This window comes from Manacus candei, unplaced genomic scaffold (genome assembly GCF_025592945.1).
Source record: "Manacus candei isolate 608988 ecotype Guabito, Panama unplaced genomic scaffold, ASM2559294v1 h1tg000045l, whole genome shotgun sequence".
In the NCBI taxonomy this organism is placed as follows: Eukaryota; Metazoa; Chordata; class Aves; order Passeriformes; family Pipridae; genus Manacus; species Manacus candei.
In genome coordinates, this window is record NW_026138093.1 from 6,452,574 (window position 1) to 6,472,817 (window position 20,244).

Below are 20,244 nucleotides of genomic sequence, written 5' to 3' on the forward strand. Positions count from 1 at the left end.
AGCTTGTGTGTCTCATTCTGGGGAGGAGTCATCTAAAAGACAGCCCAGGAACCTTCCATTCTGTTCACTTGAAGCCAGCAGTGAAGAGACACAAAACGTGCCTTGTGAGCAGCACGAGGCACTGTCAGGTGCTGCCTCCTTGGCAGAGCAGAGACATCAGCCTGTTCCCAGGCCACGTTTACAAGGGAAGAACAAGGATGGGAATTCTCTACAAGCCCAGAGTTGAGAGCAGGGAGCTGCCTGTGCCAGCCCTGCTCAGAGTGACAGTGGGAGCAGTGACGGGGACAGTGACGCCTCAGGGGCCCACAAACATGTGAAACGGCAACAGAAGAGCCCAAAACTACTTTCCAAAAAGTTGAAGAGGAATGCAAGCAATAAAAATGCAGAATGTGAAGCTAATGCATGTGAGAATGGGAAGGCAAACCTTCTGGAAGATAAGGAGCTTTGTCTTCATGCTGCTGCCTCAAAGGGACCTACAAGAGATAAACAGGTGCAGGACAACCAGAGGAGGCTGGCGGCTCTGGAGGAGAGGCACAGGGAGAGAGAACTGCAGAAGAAACTCATCCAAGGAGCTCTTTCAAACCTGGTAATTACACTCAGAACCTCTATCTGAATAGTCCCCAGTACAAGGGAAAGGGTAAATAAGATGTGTGGATTAAGATTTTTAAAGATGGCATTCTGGATTTTCTGATGCACTGCCAGTTTGGAGCGTACACAAAGTGGTGCATGCCTAATCCCTGGAATGCCTCTAGAGTTGCAAGAGGAATAGCAGGTGTCATGGAAATGCCTTTTAGATACTTCTGTATGACTGCAGCAAGTATTTGCTATGTTTGACTTGCCATTTCACCCTTTCCTAGGATAGCCAGGCAGCAGGGAAGCACAAACACATCGTATTCGATTCAGATGTGGAAAATGAGGCTGAAGTGGGTGAGACGTTGAAAAAAGATGGAAGTTTGGGAAATATGCATGGAGAAGTAAGTGTTATTAGGAAAAAGACCTGTATGACTATGCCTTTTATTCTGAAGACTGTATTTTATCATAGTGAAGTGTCAGAAAAAAGTAGGTAAGCTTTGAATTAACATGAATGATTCCTCTTTTTGTAACATCAGACAGGTTTGAAAGAATTTAACTGTCTATCTGATAAAGCTTGAGAGCTTGGAGAATTTGTAAGGAGATTGAGATTTGTATAAAAGATATTCTAACTTCAGAAGAAAAAGAATATTTGTGTAATTAGTTTTGAAATTCCTCTGCTTTTAGTCAAAGGAAGGTGAAGAGTTTTGGCTTGAGCAGAATGGAACTACTCTGCTCTTTCCAGCACTGGACAAACAATCTGATGCAGTATCTTGTTTTTAAAGTGATGTTGAGCTCCAAAGAAGCTGTGTGCTGCTGCTTCTTTACTCTGATTTAGCAGATTCTTCAGGGTTTTACTCCCATGGTTTCAGTACAATTAAATACTTTTGTTTTTTCTGGAATAGAACTTCTTGTATATCACATTTTTTAGTCACATCTCTACTAAAGCTTTAAACCACTGGGTTTGCTTTTGTTGGGTTTTTTCCTCATAAAGGTAGTAAGATTGGGGCCATTCTCATGATTTAATTAGCCATTGATATTTTTAAATTGATCTCCCTTGACATAATCAGGGAGATTTTTATACTTAAGTATCTCATATTGTAAAACCTGAGTTACCCTTTAGATGGTAATTCTGCCTGTGGTAAAACTTCACAGTCATGATTATAAACCAGAATTCACAAGGTGTGTATACAGGATAAGATCTGAAGCACGTGGATCAGTGAGTTGGTTGTGCAAGAAATCCACTTTTTCAGGTAGACTGGAAAGCACACAAACAAAGTTGGTACTGATTTATACCCTCAGACCTACGTGAACAGCTCATTTTCTGTTGTTTTTTTTTTTCTTTTTGTTTAACAAAGGATAAATCTGCTCCCAAAGCTTCAGGCAAACTGTTTGACAGCAGTGAGGACGAGCAGGACGACACGGACGATGAGCGATTCAAAATTAAGCCCCAGTTTGAAGGCAAGGCTGGGGAAAAAGTGAGTGAACCCATTGCTGGAACTGAGTTCTCCTTCTTCTAAGTCTCTGTAAGGCCACTTCAGAACAACATAACTTGTAGGCTTGTATTACTGCTGAATATGATTGTTATGAACATAAAATAGAGTTCCCTTAAATAGGGGAAGGAGCAGCCATGGAGGAAATAACGTGTGGTGCCGTCTTTGTATGCAAAGAAATTTCTGGAAAAGGCCTCAGGAGCTGAAGGTTATTAGTATGTTACCATTAATTATAGTAAAAAAAAAAAAGTTATAGAATGTTGCTGATTTCCTGCTCCAGTGCTTAAGAGCATCTGCTTCTCTTGTTTAGCTCCTGAAGCTGCAATCCCGATTTGGCACCGACGAAAGATTCCGCATGGACGCTCGGTTCCTGGAGAGTGACACTGAGGAGGAGGAAGGTAAACCTGGCCATATTTCCTGGGGGTAGTGGAACCATGTCATGGAGCTTCAATTTTTGAAGCAGCTGCTGGAGTGCTTTTGCTTCTTTGGTGATTCTTTAAAGAACACAGCCCAACTCTGCTGTGACTGTGCACAGTAAATGCTGGTGGCTGGGTCTTTTAAAGGACTGTGTTGCAAAAGTATTTGTAACAGCTGAGGGGTGTGTGGCTGATAAATCAACTTTTGAAAACAGCTTTTAGTGCAGCATTATACAGATTGTGTTTATCCACATGGAAGAACAGTGGTGACTTAGTAAATTCACCTTTTTGACCATTACATTCATTTAAGCTGTTTTGTAGCCATCCTGCAGTCTGTGGCAGATTTGGCAGCCTTAGAAAGGTTTATTTTTAATTTAACAGCAGAAAGCAGAAACACTGATAAAGGGGAAAAAAACCTAAATATCCCCCTGCCCCCAAAAAAGGAAAATTTTAACCCAGTTGTCAAGATTCACAATTTCTTTCTGAAACTTAAATTTTTGCCTGGTTCTGCTACTCCCTTCATTGCTTTAATGTGATCTTCTCTAGAGCATCAGTCAGTGGCAGAGTAGTTGCACAGTTATGAGGTATAAGCAGGGAACAAGTTAAATAACTGATCTGACTTTCATGTGAAATAGATACCCATGACTGTTCTAATCAAAGATTTTCTACAGTGCAAGGGAAAAGGCCTCTAAGTAGCTTTAAGATGAACAAAGTGATGTGTTTTGATGGATGTGAGCTCTTCTAGTACTGTAGTGATATTATGCATCAAATATTACAGGCTTAACAGGGAAAATGTAATGTATTTATTGTTCTCTTAGCAGAGACAAAGAGCTTGAAGGCAGATGAGGAAGAGGAGCTTGCTGCAGAGAAAAAGAAAAATCTGCAAATACTGGGAAGCCTCTTGAACATCAACCTGGAACAGCCTAAGCCAAATAAAACAGCCACAAGTGCCAAGAAATTCAAGTATGACTCATCCACCATCAGCAAAGGAGTTTTAGGGAGGCTTAATTTTTGCCACTGTTCCCTAACTAAAATTTCTGCCTAATTGGCTGAGAAAAGTAATTCCTTCCTTGTCTGTATTTGAAGTCAGTATTTAATGCACTTTCTCAGTCACTGACTGCTTAGCAGGTATTTTCTAAATGCCAGTTACATTTTGGAGGTTTTCTGGTAAAGAACTCGATGTGAATTTGGATCCTGCTGTAAAGGTTTGGGGTGGCTTTCAGTTGGGCCTTCAGAATGTCTCATGGCTTTTCCTTCCTGTTTTCACAGAGATATTAATGCCCTTCGTTATGATCCCACAAGAGAGGACCATGCAGTTTTTGAAAGGAAGCCAAGTGCTGCAGAAAAGGAGAGGTAATATTGCAGCTTGGTAGCTATAGTTGTGATGTTTCTTCCTGTGCAGAGATGGTTTTAGCAGCAGACTGAGTTTGAAACTATGCACACTACTGTTTTTTCTTTAGTTCTCTCTGTGATTGCTAAAATGAACATACAGCAGGAATTGTGAGCACTAAAACCAACCTGTAATGTTGTCTTTTCTTGCTAGTCCATCTACCCTCTGTGTGCCATTTCCTGTCCTCACTGAAGGTGACAAAGGTCAAGTCATGGACTTGAAGATTTGCAAATCTGTGAGAAGAGCATATTAGCTCTTAACATTTCTCTTGCCAGAAAAGAAATCTGTTCTATATATCATCATTTAGTATCACATACTAAGTGAAAACTCCCTTAAGGATGTGGATCATTAAAAAGGAGGCTTGTTCCTGCCTTTAGAATCAAACCTCAGATGTTTCCCCCCCAATGCTTACCCTTAAAAGTGAACTCATCAGTGTGCTTGGAGAAGTTTAGGAAAACATTGAGGGCTCTGTTTTCTTTTAAAAACAGATGTGTTATGTTCCTGCCCTTGAACAATCTCATTTCAGTAAAGTTAAAGGGAAGAAGAAGAAGGAGGAGGAGAGTGAGAAACCGCCTCAAGTATCTGAGAAAATCTATTATGATATTGCTGCTGATTTCAAAGACTTGTTTGGATCCTCGAAGAACAAATCAGAAAGAAAGGAGGAAATACCCTGGGACAAGGATGATGCAGAGGACTGTGCCTCACCTGACCATTTGGGACCTACATCTGGGAATGATGCAGCTCAGGAGCCAAGTGGCTTCAAGTTTTCCTTCTTTGGAGACATGGAGAAGTCGAGCGTAAAAGAAGGTAAGAGCAGAACACGCCCAACAGTGCCATTTGTAGTGGGTCAGTTGTGTCAGGCACTGCAGAGGGATATGGTGCACAGAAATTCTGAATGCAGGGGATTTTCAGAGGCCAGAGTCAGTAATGAGGCAGAATCAGTATGGTCTTCACTTACACTTGCCAAGATGCACGTTTAGCTTCCATCCCTGAGAGGGATGTTTGGAGAAAGAACAGTTGTTTAATTGGTTTTTTGAACAGTCATGGAAAAGCTTGTTGCCATCCACTAAAGTTCTGAAACAGGGGGAAAAGGTGATCTACAAGTCAAATCAAGTTCCGTGTAACCCAACGAGATTTTAAGTAAAACGTGTGTTAATGTAGTAGTATGAGCAAAAGAAAATCTTAGAGTTGACCCCAAGAACACTCCAGAACACTTTATTGTTTACCTAATTTTACTATTGTACCTTTAGAAAATTGAAACTGAGTGACACATGATTATTGGGGTGTCTTAAACTAAGATGAAATTGTTATGCAGTCAAGATTAAAAAGTGCTAAATCAAGTCAGTTAGTGAGGCAGGAAATAAATTAAACCATGTGAAGTTAACTGAAATATTAAAAGAAAAAAAACACACAAAAAACCCAAGGTCCCCACATTTCTGCTGACTTCAGTGTCTTCTGAATGCAGTAAAAAGCTTTCAGAATACATAAGAGGTCCCTAGAACAAAGTGGAAAATACCTGAGCAGAGATGTAGTTCAGAAAACCTGGGAGGGGAGGTTTCTCTCCTTCTTAAACCTGCCTTTTCCAGTGTAAGTATGTCACTTGGAAGTAGGATTTTTTTACTGGCAAGTAGAAGAATAATCTGCTTTTTTTTCTTTTTAATTGTAATATTATTGCAGAGCCCTACATACTTGAAACAATAAAACCTGTAAAAGTCACATGGCAAGAAGATCCACGTTTCCAAGACAGCAGTTCTGAGGGTGATGATGAGCCAGAGGCATCAGAAGTTGAAAAGGACCAAGAAATGCAAGTTACAGTTGTGTTTGTTGTCTACTTGGTTGTAGTACTTTGATGCTGTGAGAATATTGATAGCAGCACCCAGGTCATGGGAAACTGAGATCTTTGTGTCACACCTCTGAGCAGTGGAAGTTGTCTTGGAAAACCATTCCTTGCTGCACAGAGTGTGATAGTCAAAAATCCCAACAGCCCCTTTGTCATGCTGAGTATAAAAACATAAAAGCTGAGTTTCTGGTTGAACACCTGAGAAATTAGCTGGGTAATTTTGGTTTGACCCAAACCAATTTTGGTTTGGCTAAAACTCAAAGTAAGTTTTCTTTTAAAAAATGGTTTTGTTTTGGTTTTTTTTTTTATAGACAGCCATATTTGGTTACTGTGGAGTAATGTTCTTGGATGCATTCTCTTTCTCTGAAGCTTTAACTTGTGTTAGTGGAATTTGATGGTAACTTTTGTGATGGTAAAATTCCCCTGTGTTTGTCCAGGTTTATTTCTTTGCCACACAGAGAAAGTACAAGATTTTTCTTCTTCTCCAAAGATGATGAATGACTGAGAGGTACAACAGAACTTATTCACTGTCACTCCTTTTTTTTTTCTTTTAACTCATACTGAAATTCAGTGAGGAAAAGATACTGCCTAGTTATTTGTTTTGTAACACAGATGAGAGGTTTAAGAAAAAAAAAATAAATTGCCAATTTCTGTCATTACTTGTGGTCTGAATTGTGGTAGAATCCCATGAGAAAGTTCTGGTAAAATAAATGCTGAATATCTGTCTTGCTTTCCTTTTTTTCAGATAATTGCCTAATATGTGGCTGGTCTTTCAGGCCTTACCAAAAAAAAAAAAAAATCACTTGACAAGTTATCTGGACATTTTGGACCCTTTCAGGCATATATATGATCTTTAACTTTCTCTTGTCTTTCTGGTGTTACTGTTAGAAATGCAGAATATTCTTATTAGCCACATATGCCCATGTGGTTCTCAGTCCTAATTAATCTGGGGGTTTTTTTTGTATGAATATAGTGAGTTTTTTATTTAAAACCAAACCAAACACCACACCCCCAAACACCACAAAAACAATTGCTTGTGATGTTTTATGCACTAAATTATCAGGACAGCCTCAAATAATGTTTGTTTCTTGAGACATATTAGGTAACTATCATTAAATATGTTGCTGTGTTAGTACAGTTACTGCACTGCAATCTTCCAGAAGTGTTTAACCATATTAATTTGTTCTTTTTTGTGCAGAGGGCCCTAAGTTATTTTGTAGATCAGTAGATCTCAGTGAAGAAAAAGATGGTTGGGAAGACAGACGTAGATTATTGCTTGAGGTGAGTATTTAACAGCTGTGGCTGAAAGCTGAGCATGAGGAGGGAACACGGCTGCTTATTTGCATAAAAACATAATTCAGGACCTCTAGAAAGGCTTGAAATTTTGTAATTACCAAGGAACTAAACTTTTTTAGTATAAAAGTGAGTATAACACCATGTTAGGATGTCCAGTCAGGCAAATTACTGAATCTCTGCGTTGTACAGGACCAGTTACTTAACTGTATGTTAAAAAAGTGTTTGAGACAAATAGGTGAATTCAGAGACTTGTATTATTCATTATTATTTTAGTCATAATATTATATTTTAAATATTTTCAGGAATGCCGGAAGAAGCACAAGGATGCAAAAAGAAAAGTGAAAGCAAAACAATAAATATTTTTTACCTTCCTGATCAGAAATGTTTCATGTTTCATCTCTGAAGAAGTTGCAAAACAATGTTACTTTCAAAATACTTCCAGAAATCTAGTGGGAAATAATAATTTTGGCAAAAACTACTCAGACTTTGTTTCTACATAGGAACATGTTTATTCTGTCAGTTCAAGGTTTGTACCAAGGTCTGGGGATTTGTATGTGTGTGTACATATATATATATATATACACACACATATATATGTATATGTATATATATATACACACATATATATATACATATATATATGTATATGTATATATATACACATATATGTACATGTATATATAGACACATATATATATATATAAATATACATAGGGTTTAAATGTGACTTGCTGCTTTCTAGGATTTTTGATAATTAGATCATGTAACAAAGACATTCTGCTGTGTCCTCTGGCCCCAGTGCTGAACAGGGCTGAGAAAGAGCAGATAGCTCTGTGTCTATAAGACTATAGAACTTGTATTCTGCCTAAATAATAGAGATCATATTTACAAATATTCAGAATGTGTTATTTGCAGGGTGAAATGTCCCAGAAGTTAATGAAAAGACATATATAACAGGGCAGACTTATGAAATGGATAATTTGTATTTTAAGAGATACTAATGTGTTTAAATATAATATTAATAATACTGTCCTAACAGCATTGAGTTTAAGGTGGTGGTTGTCATAGGTTTGAAAAGAGATGCTGGAATTTTCTTTTTCTTCCCTAGGGTCCCAATCCACCCCCCCCATCTGTTTCTTCTGGGATGGGGGGAGTTGGGGACGGGGTGGGGGCAGAGCGGGGCCGCACATGCAGGGGCAGGGAGAGAGGGAGATCTCCTGGGGAAGTTTGTGGCTACAGGGAGAGCTGGGGGAGTCCTTTGTTAGGGGGCTCTTGGGCTTGGTCCAGGACCGGACAGAGTGGGAGCCTGGTCTTTGGCCACTGCTTTCCCTTTTCCTGAGGGGAAGTTTTTCTCCCCATGGGACACCTTGCAGAGAACGACTGAGAGAGAGAGAGAGAGACCAACCCATCTCAGAGCGAGGTATTCTGCTTTCAAGACTGTCTGTGGGGAAAAAGGGACTTCTTTGCTGGCTGTGAGCAGCTGTTGAACTGCCAGGACAGTCCTGCCTTCTCTCCCCCCTCCCTGGGTTGCCACAGGTTTCTCCCACCACACCTGGGGAATTGGGACTTTGTTTGTGTTTGTTCTGAAAGTTTTTGATTGCACCATTTGTTGTTTATTTAGATTTTGTTAATAAAAAGCTGTTTCTTTTCCACACTTCCACCTGAAGTTTCTTAATTTCTAAGTGGTAATCTTGTTAGAGTTAGACAGTAAGCAAATTATTCTTAATATTATTGTTCAAATAGAGTACCATTGGCCTCTCCAGTTGCGTGTTTGAAAATGGATTCTGTTTCCAGAAGTTCGTAGGTCACCAGGGAGTTTGCTGTAACTGCCTGTCTGTGCTGCCATGGACCCCTGAGGGAGCAGGAAAGCAGCTGAGTGCACCAGTTCTGGAGCACGGGGTTACTCCTTCCCAGGTGCAGGACCCAATGGTTGCCTCTGTGCAACATGATTAGGGGCCTCTGTGCCCAAAGCTTGAGCCCGCCCAGGACTCGCTGGACAGCAACAGAGCCTTGTGGTGCCTCAGCCACTCCTCCCAGTCCATATCATCAGCAAACGTGCTGAGGGTGCTCTCCGTCCCTTCTGCCAGGTCACCGGGCAACCGGTCAAACCAGGCTGCCCCAGCACTGAGCGCCGCGCTCACAACCCTCTGAGCTCTGCCATTCAGCCAGGTCTCAACCCCCTCAGGGTCCACTCATCTAAGCCACACTTCCTGAGCTGCCTGTGAGGGGGTTCTGGGAGGCAGGGTGAAAAGCCTTGCTGAAGTCATGGCAGACAACAGGCACTGCTCTCCCCTCATGTACCCAGCCAGTCACTCCAGCAGAGAAGGCTAGGAGACTGGTCAAGCATGATTTCCCCTTCCTTTTATTCCACAGCCTTAGAGATGACATGCAGTATGAGCTGTTCTGTCCCCTTTCTGAGGATGGAGGTGACACTGATGGGCCTGTCATCTCCTGGGTCCATCTTGCTGCCCTTTTTGAAGACTGGAGTGATGTCAGCTTTCCTGCAGTCCTCAGGCACCTCTGCTGGGGAATCAGCGTCCCTGATGTGCTGGCAGTGTTCCCTGTGCCAGGGGCAGGAGCAGAGATCTGCCTTGGCCAGGGCCGGAGCCCTGGAGTGGCACTGCCTGAACAGCACTTTTTGTGCAACAGTGGCTGCCCAACAGTCCTCGGTGGCTGCCCCAGGGCCTGGCATTTGACCCTGCACTTGCTGCAGCAGCAGCCGCCCGGCTCTGTGGTTACCGAGGGCTCGGAACCTCGGTTACCAAGGGGCTGCCTCACAGTGGGTAGGGGGAGCTGGGGCCATCCCTGCCCGTATTTCAGGTGCAGGCTGCTGATGTCACAGTGGCCACTGTGACCCGTGAGGCCAAGGGCACAAAACGGGACTCTGGGCTCAGGCCCAGTGTCAGTGTTACCTGACAACGAGAGGAGAAGGAAGAGGAGGGACAGCCCCTCTGTTCCAAACGCCTCTCGCTTCTTTTGCACTACAGTGTAGTAGCACTTGGAGGAGACCTCAGTGTTCCTCAACCAGACGACAGGAGGAGACGGCAGAGAGAGACCGGGCTCACACAGGGCTGACCAGCGAGTCAGGGGGCTCTACGCCTCAGGGCTCTGGCCCTGTGTTGCAAACTCGTCTCACATCTGCCTCAGAACCAGTGTAGGAGCACCTGGAAGAGACCTCGGTGTTCCAAGGACAGGGACCCACCGCTGACAGTCACCATGTCACGCAGGGAGCAGGCGGCCCCCAGAGGGAGGGAGCCAGGTGAGAGCAAAGTGCCCCTCCCTCAGCCTGGCAGAGGGGCTGTCGGGGCGGGCAGTACAGGTGCCATGCCCGGGGCCATTGTCTCTCTCCTCTCCAGCATGCCTGCTGTGTCGGAGATCAGAGGCTGACTCGGACATCTGCGGGGAAAAACTCTTCATACATGGGTTCTGTGCCCACGAGAACTGCCTGGTGAGTTGCTCTGTGGGCTCCCTCCACTTTTTGACAGGCAGTCCTTGCCACTCTCTCCTCATCAGTAAGTTTCATTTTCCTGCAGTTTTTTGCCAGCAACTTTCCTAACCGCCCGGTTCATCGAGGAGGACTCTGGTGTCTTCACTCATGGGAGATCCGAGCTGTAGTCTCCCAGGCGGCAGAGCAGGTGAGAGCCTGACTACAGGAGGGAGATTTGTGCCAGGCGAGGTTTGCTGGAGCTTAGCCCAGACCCCAAGCAAGAAAGCCCAGCCCTTCCAACCAGCTCTGGGACAAGGAGGAGGCCCTGAGGCTGCTGCTGATGGGGCTGCTCTGCTCTTTCCAGAACTGCTACATCTGTGGCCAGATCGGGGCCACCATTTACTGTTGTGGAAGACACTGTGAGCTGAGCTTCCACCTGCCCTGTGCCAAGCAGGGACGCTGTGTCACTCAGTTCATTACACCGTACAGGTACCTCCTGGCCCCTTCTCACCACCACCAGGGAAGGGCCCAGCACTTCTCACCTCACTCACCCTTTTCCCCCCAGGGCCTTCTGCCCCACACACAGCCCAGAGCAGGCAGTGGAGGCAACTCCAGAGCCGGGCACCCAGTGCCTCATCTGCATGGAGCCTGTGGAGGACAGAAAGACCTTCAGCACCATGGTGTGCCCAGCCTGTAAAACTGCCTGGTTCCACAGGGACTGTATGCAAGTAGGAGTGGTTCCCTCACCCCGGGGGGCACAGCAGGGGCTCAGCAGCACCAGGGCCTCACTCTGGCTATTTGTGTTTCTCCTGCAGGGACAGGCTCTGCATGCTGGTTATTTCTCCATCCAGTGCCCCCTCTGCAGAAATAGTGACGCATTTCGCAAGGATATGCTCACCATGGGGATCCGAATCCCCTACAGGTTGGTGTCCTTCTGCCTGGCTCACAACACAGGGGTGCAAGTGCTGTGCCATGCCAGGGCCTGCCCCAGCAATCCTGGCCCTGCCCTGTTCCGTGAGTCCCTGGTTCAGCTTCCCTCAGGAGCTGGAAATGGCACAGGGGGAAGAGCAGGGACACCCTGCACCTGCCCGATGCCGGGGCAGAGGGAGCTCATCAGTTTTCCTTTTCCATCAGACTACCAACATGGGAGAGCTTTAATGCATTCGCTGAGCTGGGAGACAGACACAGGCACTGCGATGCCAGGGAGTGCCTTTTTCCAGGAGGCAGGCAGGAGGCAGACGAGGAGGGGTAAGTTGCCAAGGCTGCACCCCAGGGCTCTGCAGGGCTTGAAGCAGAAGAACCCAGGAGAAGAGCTCAGAAAGATAATCCCATGCTTTGGACACTTTGTCCTCACCTCCATGAACCCGTTTGCTTTTGCAGGCCCTGGGAACTGCTCCTGTGCTCCTCCTGTGCTGCTGAGGGCACTCACAGACGCTGCTCTGGCCTGAGGAACAGTATAACCAGCTGGGAATGTGATGGCTGTGCTGGCCTGGGCACATGTAAGAGGCAAAGCACCCTGTTGACCCTGGGCCTGGTGTCCCTGGGTATGGCAGTGGGTGCTCAGGGTGGGTTTGGCGGAACCTGTCAGCTCCAGGAGGGCTGGAGGCACTGCTCTGGCCTATCCTGCCCCAGGTCTGGGGTGGCCTTGACATTCCTGCTTCCCCTCACAGCCACACGAGATGAGTCGGGGCTTGCTGGTGTCAGCGTGGCCAGACAGCCAGGACTGGAGCCTTGTGATGGCTCCAGGGAACCCGCGACCATCAGCCCCAACACAGGAAACCTGGTGCTATCAGGGCTGTCTCCCAGTTCTGCACCACTGGAGACCGTCAGCCCCAGCACCAGCACCCAGGTGCCAGCCCCTGCATCTTCAGCACCACAGACCAGCAAGCGCCGTACCAACCGACAGGCAACATCGGAGCAGCCTCTGCAATCCCCCTCACAGGGGACGGGCAGCTCCAGCCCTGACAGTCAGATAACATCAGGGTCATCCCAGAGCAGCTTCACAGAAACTGAGGACAGCAGCTGCTCCAGCAGTCGGGGGCCTGACCGCCGGCAAAACCACCCCCGCCGGCAACGTCGGGCCCAAACTGCACACTTTCGGTCCAGAAGTCCCCTGGACAGGACTCATGTGACAGCACCAAGTCCTGGGAGGCGCAGGACCAGGCAGAGACCATCAGGGACATCCCGCAGGTGAAACCGCTCCCGCCTGCAACGTGAGACACCAAATCCATCCGGCCGGTCCAGAAGTCGCCGTGACAGGAGCCAGGTGAGAGCACCCAGTGCTGGGAGGAGCAGCCACAGCCGGGAGACATCAAGGACATCCGGCACACAAAATCGCTCCCACCAACAACATCAGGCCCCAGATCCATCCAGCCGGTCCAGGAGTCGCCGTGTCAGAAACTGTGTGAGAGCACCAAGTACTGGGAGCCGCATCCCCAGCCAGGAAGAATCAGGGACATCCCGCAGGCGAAACCGCTCCCGCCTGCAACGTCAGACCCCAGATCCATCCGGCCGCTCCAGAAGTCCCCTTGACAGGAACTGCACGCCAGCACCGAGTGCTGGGAGGCGAAACTCAAGGGAGACAGCAGCCAGGACTTCCCAAAGGCAACAGCACTGCCGCCGGCAGCGTCGGACCTCAAATTCATCCAACAGATCCAGAAGTCCCCATGACAGGAGCCGTGTTAGAGCACCAAGTACTGCCAGGCGCACTCACCGGTGGGATGGTGAGACAGGGACCCACCGCTGACACGTCCCACGTCAGCCAGGGAGGAGGAGGCCTGGAAGGGAGAGAGCCAGGTGAGAGCAAAGTGCCCCTCCCTCAGCCTGGCAGAGGGGCTGTCGGGGCGGGCAGTACAGGTGTCATGCCCAGGGCCATTGTCTCTCTCCCCTCCAGCATGCCTGCTGTGTCGGAGATCAGAGGCTGACCCGGACATCTGCGTGGAGAAAATGCAGAAACATGGGATCTGTGCCCTCGAGTTCTGCCTGGTGAGTTGCTCTGTGGGCTCCCTCCATTTTTTGACAGGCAGTCCCTACCACTCTCTCCTCATCAGTGAGGTTCATTTTCCTGCAGTTTTTTGCCAGCCACCTTGCTCAGCACAATGATGATCAAGTAGGACTCCAGGGCTTTCTCCCAAGGATATCCTACATGCAGTCAACCAGGTGGCACAGAAGGTGAGAGCCTGAGAAGAGCAGGGAGATTTGTGCCAGGTGAGGTTTGCTGCAACTTAGCCCAGACCCCAAGCAAGAAAGCCCAGCCCTTCCAACCAGCTCTGGGATAAGGAGGAGGCCCTGAGGCTGCAGCTGATGGGGCTGCTCTGCTCTTTCCAGAGCTGCTGCATCTGTGGCCAGAGCGGGGCCACCATCTCCTGCTGGGATGGCACAGCAGGAAGAGCAGGGACACCCTGTACCTGCCCAATGCCAGGGCAGAGGGAGCTCATCAGTTTTCCTTTTCCCATCAGACCACCATGAGGGGAGGGCTCTAATGCATTTGCCCAGCTAGGAGACAGACACAGGCACTGCGATGCCAGGGAGTGCCTTTTTCCAGGAGGCAGGCAGGAGGCAGAGGAGGAGGGGTAAGTTGCCAAAGCTGCACCCCAGGGCTCTGCAGGGCTTGAAGCAGAAGGACCCAGGAGAAGAGCTCAGCACCTCCATGAACCCGTTTGCTTCCCCAGGCCCTGGGAACTGTTCCTGTGCTCCTCCTGTGCTGCCAAGGACACCCCAGGACAGTGCTCTGGCCTGAGGGACATCATAACCAGCTGGGAATGTGATGGCTGTGCTGGTCTGGGCACAGGTAAAAGGCAAAGCACCCTGCTGACCCTGGGCCTGGTGCCCCTGGGCCTGGCAAGGGGTGTCCAGGGTTGGCTTGGCAGAGCCTGTCTGCTCCAGGAGGACTGGAGACACTGCTCTGGCCTATCTTATCCAGGGCCTGGAGCAGCCTTGACCCTCCTGCTTCCCCTCACAGCATCCAGTTAAGACCCAGAGCTTGTTGCTCTCATGAAGGACTCTTCTGACAACACCAAGGAATAGGAGACCATCAACCCCACTACGAGCAAACTCCATACAAACCGACAGGCAAATCCCTCTCACAAAAGACGAGCAGCTCCAGCCCTGACAGTCAGGTAACATTGGGGTCATCCCAGAGCAGCTTCCCAGCAACTGAGGACAGCAGCTGCTCCAGCAGTCGGAGTGCTGACTGCAGGTGAAACCGCTCCCACCAGCAGTGTCAGACCCCAAATTCATCCAGCAGATCCTGAAGTCACCGTGACAGGAGCCGTGTTAGAGCACCCAGTGCTGGGAGCTCCACTCACCGGTGGGATGGTGAGACAGGGACCCACCGCTGACACGTCCCAGGTCAGACAGGGAGGAGGAGCCCCCCGAAGGGAGGGAGCCAGGTGAGAGCAAAGTGCCCCTCCCTCAGCCTGGCAGAGGGGCTGTCCGGGCGGGCAGCGTGGGGCCAGGAGCAGTGGCACGGGGAGGCAGGAGCTGTCCAGGCATCCCGGGGCTGGGACCCTCCTTTCCTCAGCAAGTGGGGCCCAGCTGGGGCAGGGGACACCTGCTGGGACACCCGTGCCCACAATGTCCCGTCCTCCCCAAGGCCTCCAGCCCTGCCCTTCAGCCAGCCAGGCAGGGACAGAGCAGCTCTTGGGGTCGATCCCGCAGGGAAGCTGCCCCAGCCCTGCAGAGGTGCCATGGTCTCTCCCCGCCAGCATGCCTGCTGTGTCAACAATCAGAGGCTGACCCGGACATGTGTGGAGAAAAAATCCAGATAAATGGGCTCTGTGCCCACGTGTTCTGCCTGGTGAGTTGCTTCATGTTTTGACAGGCAGTCCCTGCCACTCTCTCCTCATCAGTACGTGTCTTTTTTTCTACAGTTTTTTGCCAGCCACCTTCCTCTGCACAATGATGATCGCATAGGATTCCAGGGCTTTCTCCGAAGGGATATCCTAGATGTAGTCTCCTGGGAAGCACAGAAGGTGAGAGCCTGACAAGAGCAGGGAGATTTTTGCCAGGTGAGATTTGCTGGAGCTTAGCCCAGACCCCAAGCAAGAAAGCCCAGCCCTTCCAACCAGCTCTGGGATAAGGAGGAGGCCCTGAGGCTGCAGCTGATGGGGCTGCTCTGCTCTTTCCAGAGCTGCTGCATCTGTGGCCAGAGCGGGGCCACCATCTCCTGCTGGGATGGCACAGCAGGAAGAGCAGGGACACCCTGCACCTGCCCAATGCCAGGGCAGAGGGAGCTCATCAGTTTTCCTTTTCCCATCAGACCACCATGAGGGGAGGGCTCTAATGCATTTGCCCAGCTAGGAGACAGACACAGGCACTGCGATGCCAGGGAGTGCCTTTTTCCAGGAGGCAGGCAGGAGGCAGAGGAGGGGTAAGTTGCCAAAGCTGCACCCCAGGGCTCTGCAGGGCTTGAAGCAGAAGGACCCAGGAGCAGAGCTCAGCACCTCCATGAACCCGTTTGCTTCCCCAGGCCCTGGGAACTGCTCCTGTGCTCCTCCTGTGCTGCCAAGGACACCCCAGGACAGTGCTCTGGCCTGAGGGACATCATAACCAGCTGGGAATGTGATGGCTGTGCAACCCCAGCTGTTATCAACAGAAGTTGCCGTGACAGGAGCCGTGTGGCAGCCCCAAGTGCTGGGAGATGCACCCCCAGCCAGGAAGCATGAAGAACATCACAGACGTGAAACCGGTTCTGTCAGCAACTTATCAAATCACTTCAATAAATGTATAGGACTGCTTTTTAAAATATTTTTGTGTATTTGCAAAATTATGCAAATGGCACTTCCGATGTCGCAGCGTTTAGTAGATTGTTTCATCCTAATGCTTCACCTGACACATTGGAGGCTATTGCAAAGCCCAGGGCTTAGTAGTATCTTTGTGCAGGTTTCCCTTTCATCCCCCTTGGCTTTTGGCACAGCTTTCCTTTCCTTCCTATTCTATGGTTTCCCCTTGGTGTTGCAAGGGAGACGTTTGGAATGTTTTGCAATGCAGCGGTGCCACCGCCTTGATGCACTGAAGGCAGGGAAGCAGTGGCGGGGTGTTGTCAGCGCCGTCCTGTCCCTGCTGCCGGCGGCCCGGGGGCAGGAGCGCCCCGGCGGTGCCATGGCGGGGTTCCCCTCAGGTGTGGGCAGCCGCAGCCCGGCTGTTCGGGGCGGCCCCGGCGGTGCCAGGGCGGGGTTCCCCTCAGGGCGGCCCCGGCGGTGTCACGGCGGGGTTCCCCTCAGGGCGGCCCCGGCGGTGCCATGGCGGGGTTCCCCTCAGGGCGGCCCCGGCGGTGCCAGGGCGGGGTTCCCCTCAGGGCGGCCCCGGCGGTGCCAGGGCGGGGTTCCCCTCAGGGCGGCCCCGGCGGTGCCAGGGCGGGGTTCCCCTCAGGGCGGCCCCGGCGGTGCCATGGCGGGGTTCCCCTCAGGGCGGCCCCGGCGGTGCCAGGGCGGGGTTCCCCTCAGGGCGGCCCCCGCTGCCCACGCACGGCGGTGTTGCCGGGGCAGCCTCTTCCCCAGGCACATCTGTGGGCTGTGACCCAGCGGCGACCGCTTCCCGCTCTAAGAGCTGTAAGGGGGATATTTTTGAATAAGATGATCAATGGAGCATAGAGGCGTGAGAACGAAGTCATATTAGGATGTGAAACCAGCTAGAGTATGGTACAATGTAACTTATGGCAGAAGCTAATTGTAAGGTCCATTGTGCTTTTTAGCAAGTCAGCTTGATATTCCCTATTATCAGAGCTGAGTTCTTCCTTGGTTTTGCTACCTATTGCAAGATAGATACATCTACCCTTGAAACACTATGGTAGAGGTCATACATAGGGGTGAGAAAGATGATGATGGGAGGAAGATTATGTGGGCAGGGGTCGCTCGCCCCTTGCCCCACAAGTAGGGCATGCGCAGACTGTTGCCATGAGGTAATGATCAGGCGGTGTTTGGCTGCCACTCAGGCATCACCTTATACTGGGTACTGGCCCTACGTAGTGTAATGTGGAACTGATAAAATGGGGTGTCAGGACTGCTGGGGTGAGCGATCCTCATCCTGCCATGGAGACTGTGTTGCTCCGCGGGGACGCCCGCTAAGCACGGGCACCGACCAGCTGCTGCAGATCCTGGCAGCCCTGGCCTGTCTGTGTGGGTAAGCACAGTTTTTGATAGGAAGCAACTGAGAGAACAAACTTTTTAATATCCTTTTTGTGTTCCTTTAATTCCCCTTTTATGTTTATACTATTTTTTCCCTTAATTTCCCCTTTTACTAACCAATATCGTGTTATCCATAATATTGTGTTAAGATCCTTTTTTGGTATCCCTTTTCACTAGTTAATACTGTATTAAATGCTGTTTGTAGTATTTGTTTTAATTCCACCCAATAAGGTAGTTATTTTGTATCCTTTTTAGTTTTTAATTCCTCTTGCTAAGTTTATTACTATTATTATTATTCTCACTGTAATAAAAGATATTTTGTGCGTTTGAATATTTCTGGCACTTGTCTTTATTCCGGACATGTATCCAAACAAACTTACACACACACAGTTTCTACTGAGAAGCTTCTGTCCTGTCAGGGCAGTCAAACTGAACAAACGTGTTTTCTTGCTGCTGAACTTTACAAATGAAAAAAAACAAGTTACTGTTCTATGCCCAAGGTTCTGGATCCTGCCCCATGTATAACTTTAGCAGCTCTCCAGATGGAAGGGGATACCACAGCATTGGTGTTACTAGGAGTGACTTTGTGCATCCCCAGACATGGAGCTGTAGCTCACTAGACAGTGAGCAGCTTACCTGTTTTTCCCCATGCCCAGTTTCCTAAAACTGAGGAAAGAAAAGCAAGTATTTGTTTAGACAGCACCACAAACCAGAGGCTGGATGGATAAAAAAGTAATTTAATAAGCCTCGCTCTCAGGAGATGCTTAATAGACAGAAACACTCCTGTAGAGGAGCAGCTAATTCACAGAAGCATCAAAGAACTTCAATCAGACATTCACTCCACAGGGACAAGGCAAGGTTTGCCTTCTCTTCATCTGAGGTGAGGTTAAGCTCTTTAACATGAACAGTGCTGCTCCTCCAAATCTGCTTCAGTGCTTCCAAGTATGACAAAGGAAAGCGCAGCCCGTGAGTCTGCTGGGGAAGAAGAAACAGAAAACAAATCCTTCAGCTGAGAGCAGTGTCCTTATTGCACAGCAGTGTGTGAGGCTGTGGGGAGGGAGCAGCAGGAATGTGCTCCCTTCCCACATGGCACTGGTGTCACTGAGAGCATTCTCCAGAAGACTCGGTTTTATCCAGGCCTGTTTTATCTTCGTAGGGAAAATGCTGAACTCTATTCCGTGTTCCAGCACGCTTTTTGTGGTGGGGATGTTTACAGCACGTGGCTTTCTCCTGTGGTTTACACACGGAAGAATTAAATAGCCTTAAACTTACACTCTTGCCTAGCCCTACCCATTATTTCTGGAAGCTCACAGAAGTTTATTTCTAGCTGCCACACGCAGTCTTTGGATATAGTTTGACACAAGCACAGAGGAGCTCCATTCCCAGGCCTGGAGTCTTCAAGGGCAAGAAGGAATATTCTGGGATCTGCACATGTTGTTCAGGTGCCAGTGTACAACCTCAGTTCTGGAGGACCAGTGAGATTTACTTCCAAAGAAAAATAAGTGCCAGGCAAAAAGCCTTGCTGTAATTACCGAGACAAGGACAGACTGTGCCCTGTTTTGCCATTCGAGTGTTTCGGATCACAGAGCTATGACACAGCATCTCACTGCCAAAAAAGCAGAAATAAAGGTTCCAAAGCTCAAAGCCATGCTTAGGAAGGATTTATGACCCAGCAAAAGCACACTGTACCTGCGAGCAGGAACAGAGACAACCTGAAAAGTACATTTCAGAACAAGGTAGGTCTTTACTCACAGTGCTGACCCACCCTACCCTAAAATGAACACCCCTGCAGTGTGTTCCATTGGATACAGAATCTAACATGGGTTTAGCATGGCAGTGATCCCTAGGGAATATCTGCTGGCCTATCCAGTAGCCTCAGTAGAGGATGTGCTAAGGACACACCAGTAAGAGCTGGTTTTAGTTGCTCCAGTAGCTTTGCTCACTGGGCCATAAGGCATGCACCAGAAATCCTGTTAACATCTCGAGTGTTTAATTAAGCATGAGATCACATTGCTCAGTTCCACTGTTAAACTGCCTCTGTGGTGCAGCCTCAGCTCCTCTGGGCACTGCAGGGCTGGGCAGAAAGGCTCTGGGTGCTGAGGATCACGGCAGAACCCAGGCCCTGATGCCATTCTGGGCAAGCTCATCTCATGCAGCAAAACCCACCATGGAAAGATAAGTTTTGGGGTGTCTGCAGGAACAAACCTGGGCCGTGCCATCCTCACTGCCAGTGTCATCTGTCCCCATCATGGGAGTGTCTCTCCTGTTCCTTAAGGAATGATACACATAAACCATCTCCCTGCAAATTTCATCCTAAAAGAGAGCAGGGAGGAAACAGTCCCATGTGATCCACAGCCTCAGACTCATCTCACTGCACTTGCCAATGCTCCTGAATTCTGGAGTCACTCTTACAACAAAGCATGCAAGTCACCCTCCCAAATGAATTGTCCAACAGCCACCTCCGACAGCAATAAGGGACTCTCCAAAACACCTCTGAAAATTTATTTACAATCATCTTCTGCCTTAAAACTGCCCCTGCTAGAGTCCCAGGAGTGATGCTGTACAGAAAACAGGCCATTTAAGGGAAAGTATTAATGAACAGGTGTGCATCAACACATTTCCAGTCTGATACTGATCTGTTTCTTAAAAATCACATGCCCATCATCAGTCCTTGGTCAGAGCTGT

General features: G+C 48.7%; 1 protein-coding gene, 1 long non-coding RNA gene and 1 pseudogene across 4 annotated transcripts; all 3 read left to right on the forward strand.

Annotated features, from left to right (window-relative positions):
- LOC127474814 (zinc finger protein 208-like) overlaps window positions 1-20,244 on the forward strand; it is a 549,167-nt pseudogene that overhangs the window by 15,431 nt on the left and 513,492 nt on the right.
- Window positions 6,254-8,653, forward strand: LOC127474955 (uncharacterized). The gene is made up of 3 exons (XR_007906007.1): window positions 6,254-6,990; window positions 7,308-7,607; window positions 7,720-8,653. It is a non-coding gene; the product is annotated as an uncharacterized LOC127474955 (long non-coding RNA).
- On the forward strand, window positions 10,242-15,396 carry LOC127474857 (serine/arginine repetitive matrix protein 2-like). 3 transcript variants are annotated; one of them, XM_051796170.1, is made up of 9 exons: window positions 10,242-10,264; window positions 10,362-10,453; window positions 10,539-10,921; window positions 11,248-11,354; window positions 12,103-12,622; window positions 12,899-13,188; window positions 14,783-14,823; window positions 15,139-15,230; window positions 15,304-15,396. In XM_051796170.1, exons 3-6 carry the CDS (start codon window positions 10,773-10,775, stop codon window positions 13,176-13,178), a joined length of 1,056 nt encoding a protein of 351 aa, XP_051652130.1. In that variant the 5' UTR covers window positions 10,242-10,264; window positions 10,362-10,453; window positions 10,539-10,772; the 3' UTR covers window positions 13,179-13,188; window positions 14,783-14,823; window positions 15,139-15,230; window positions 15,304-15,396. The 3 variants fall into 3 exon arrangements, with proteins under 3 accessions (XP_051652130.1, XP_051652128.1, XP_051652129.1); XM_051796168.1 differs by lacking the exons at window positions 10,242-10,264; window positions 10,362-10,453; window positions 10,539-10,921; window positions 11,248-11,354 and having other exon boundaries at window positions 11,607-12,622; XM_051796169.1 differs by lacking the exons at window positions 10,242-10,264; window positions 10,362-10,453; window positions 10,539-10,921; ... (2 more) ...; window positions 15,139-15,230; window positions 15,304-15,396 and having other exon boundaries at window positions 11,607-12,622; window positions 12,899-13,206.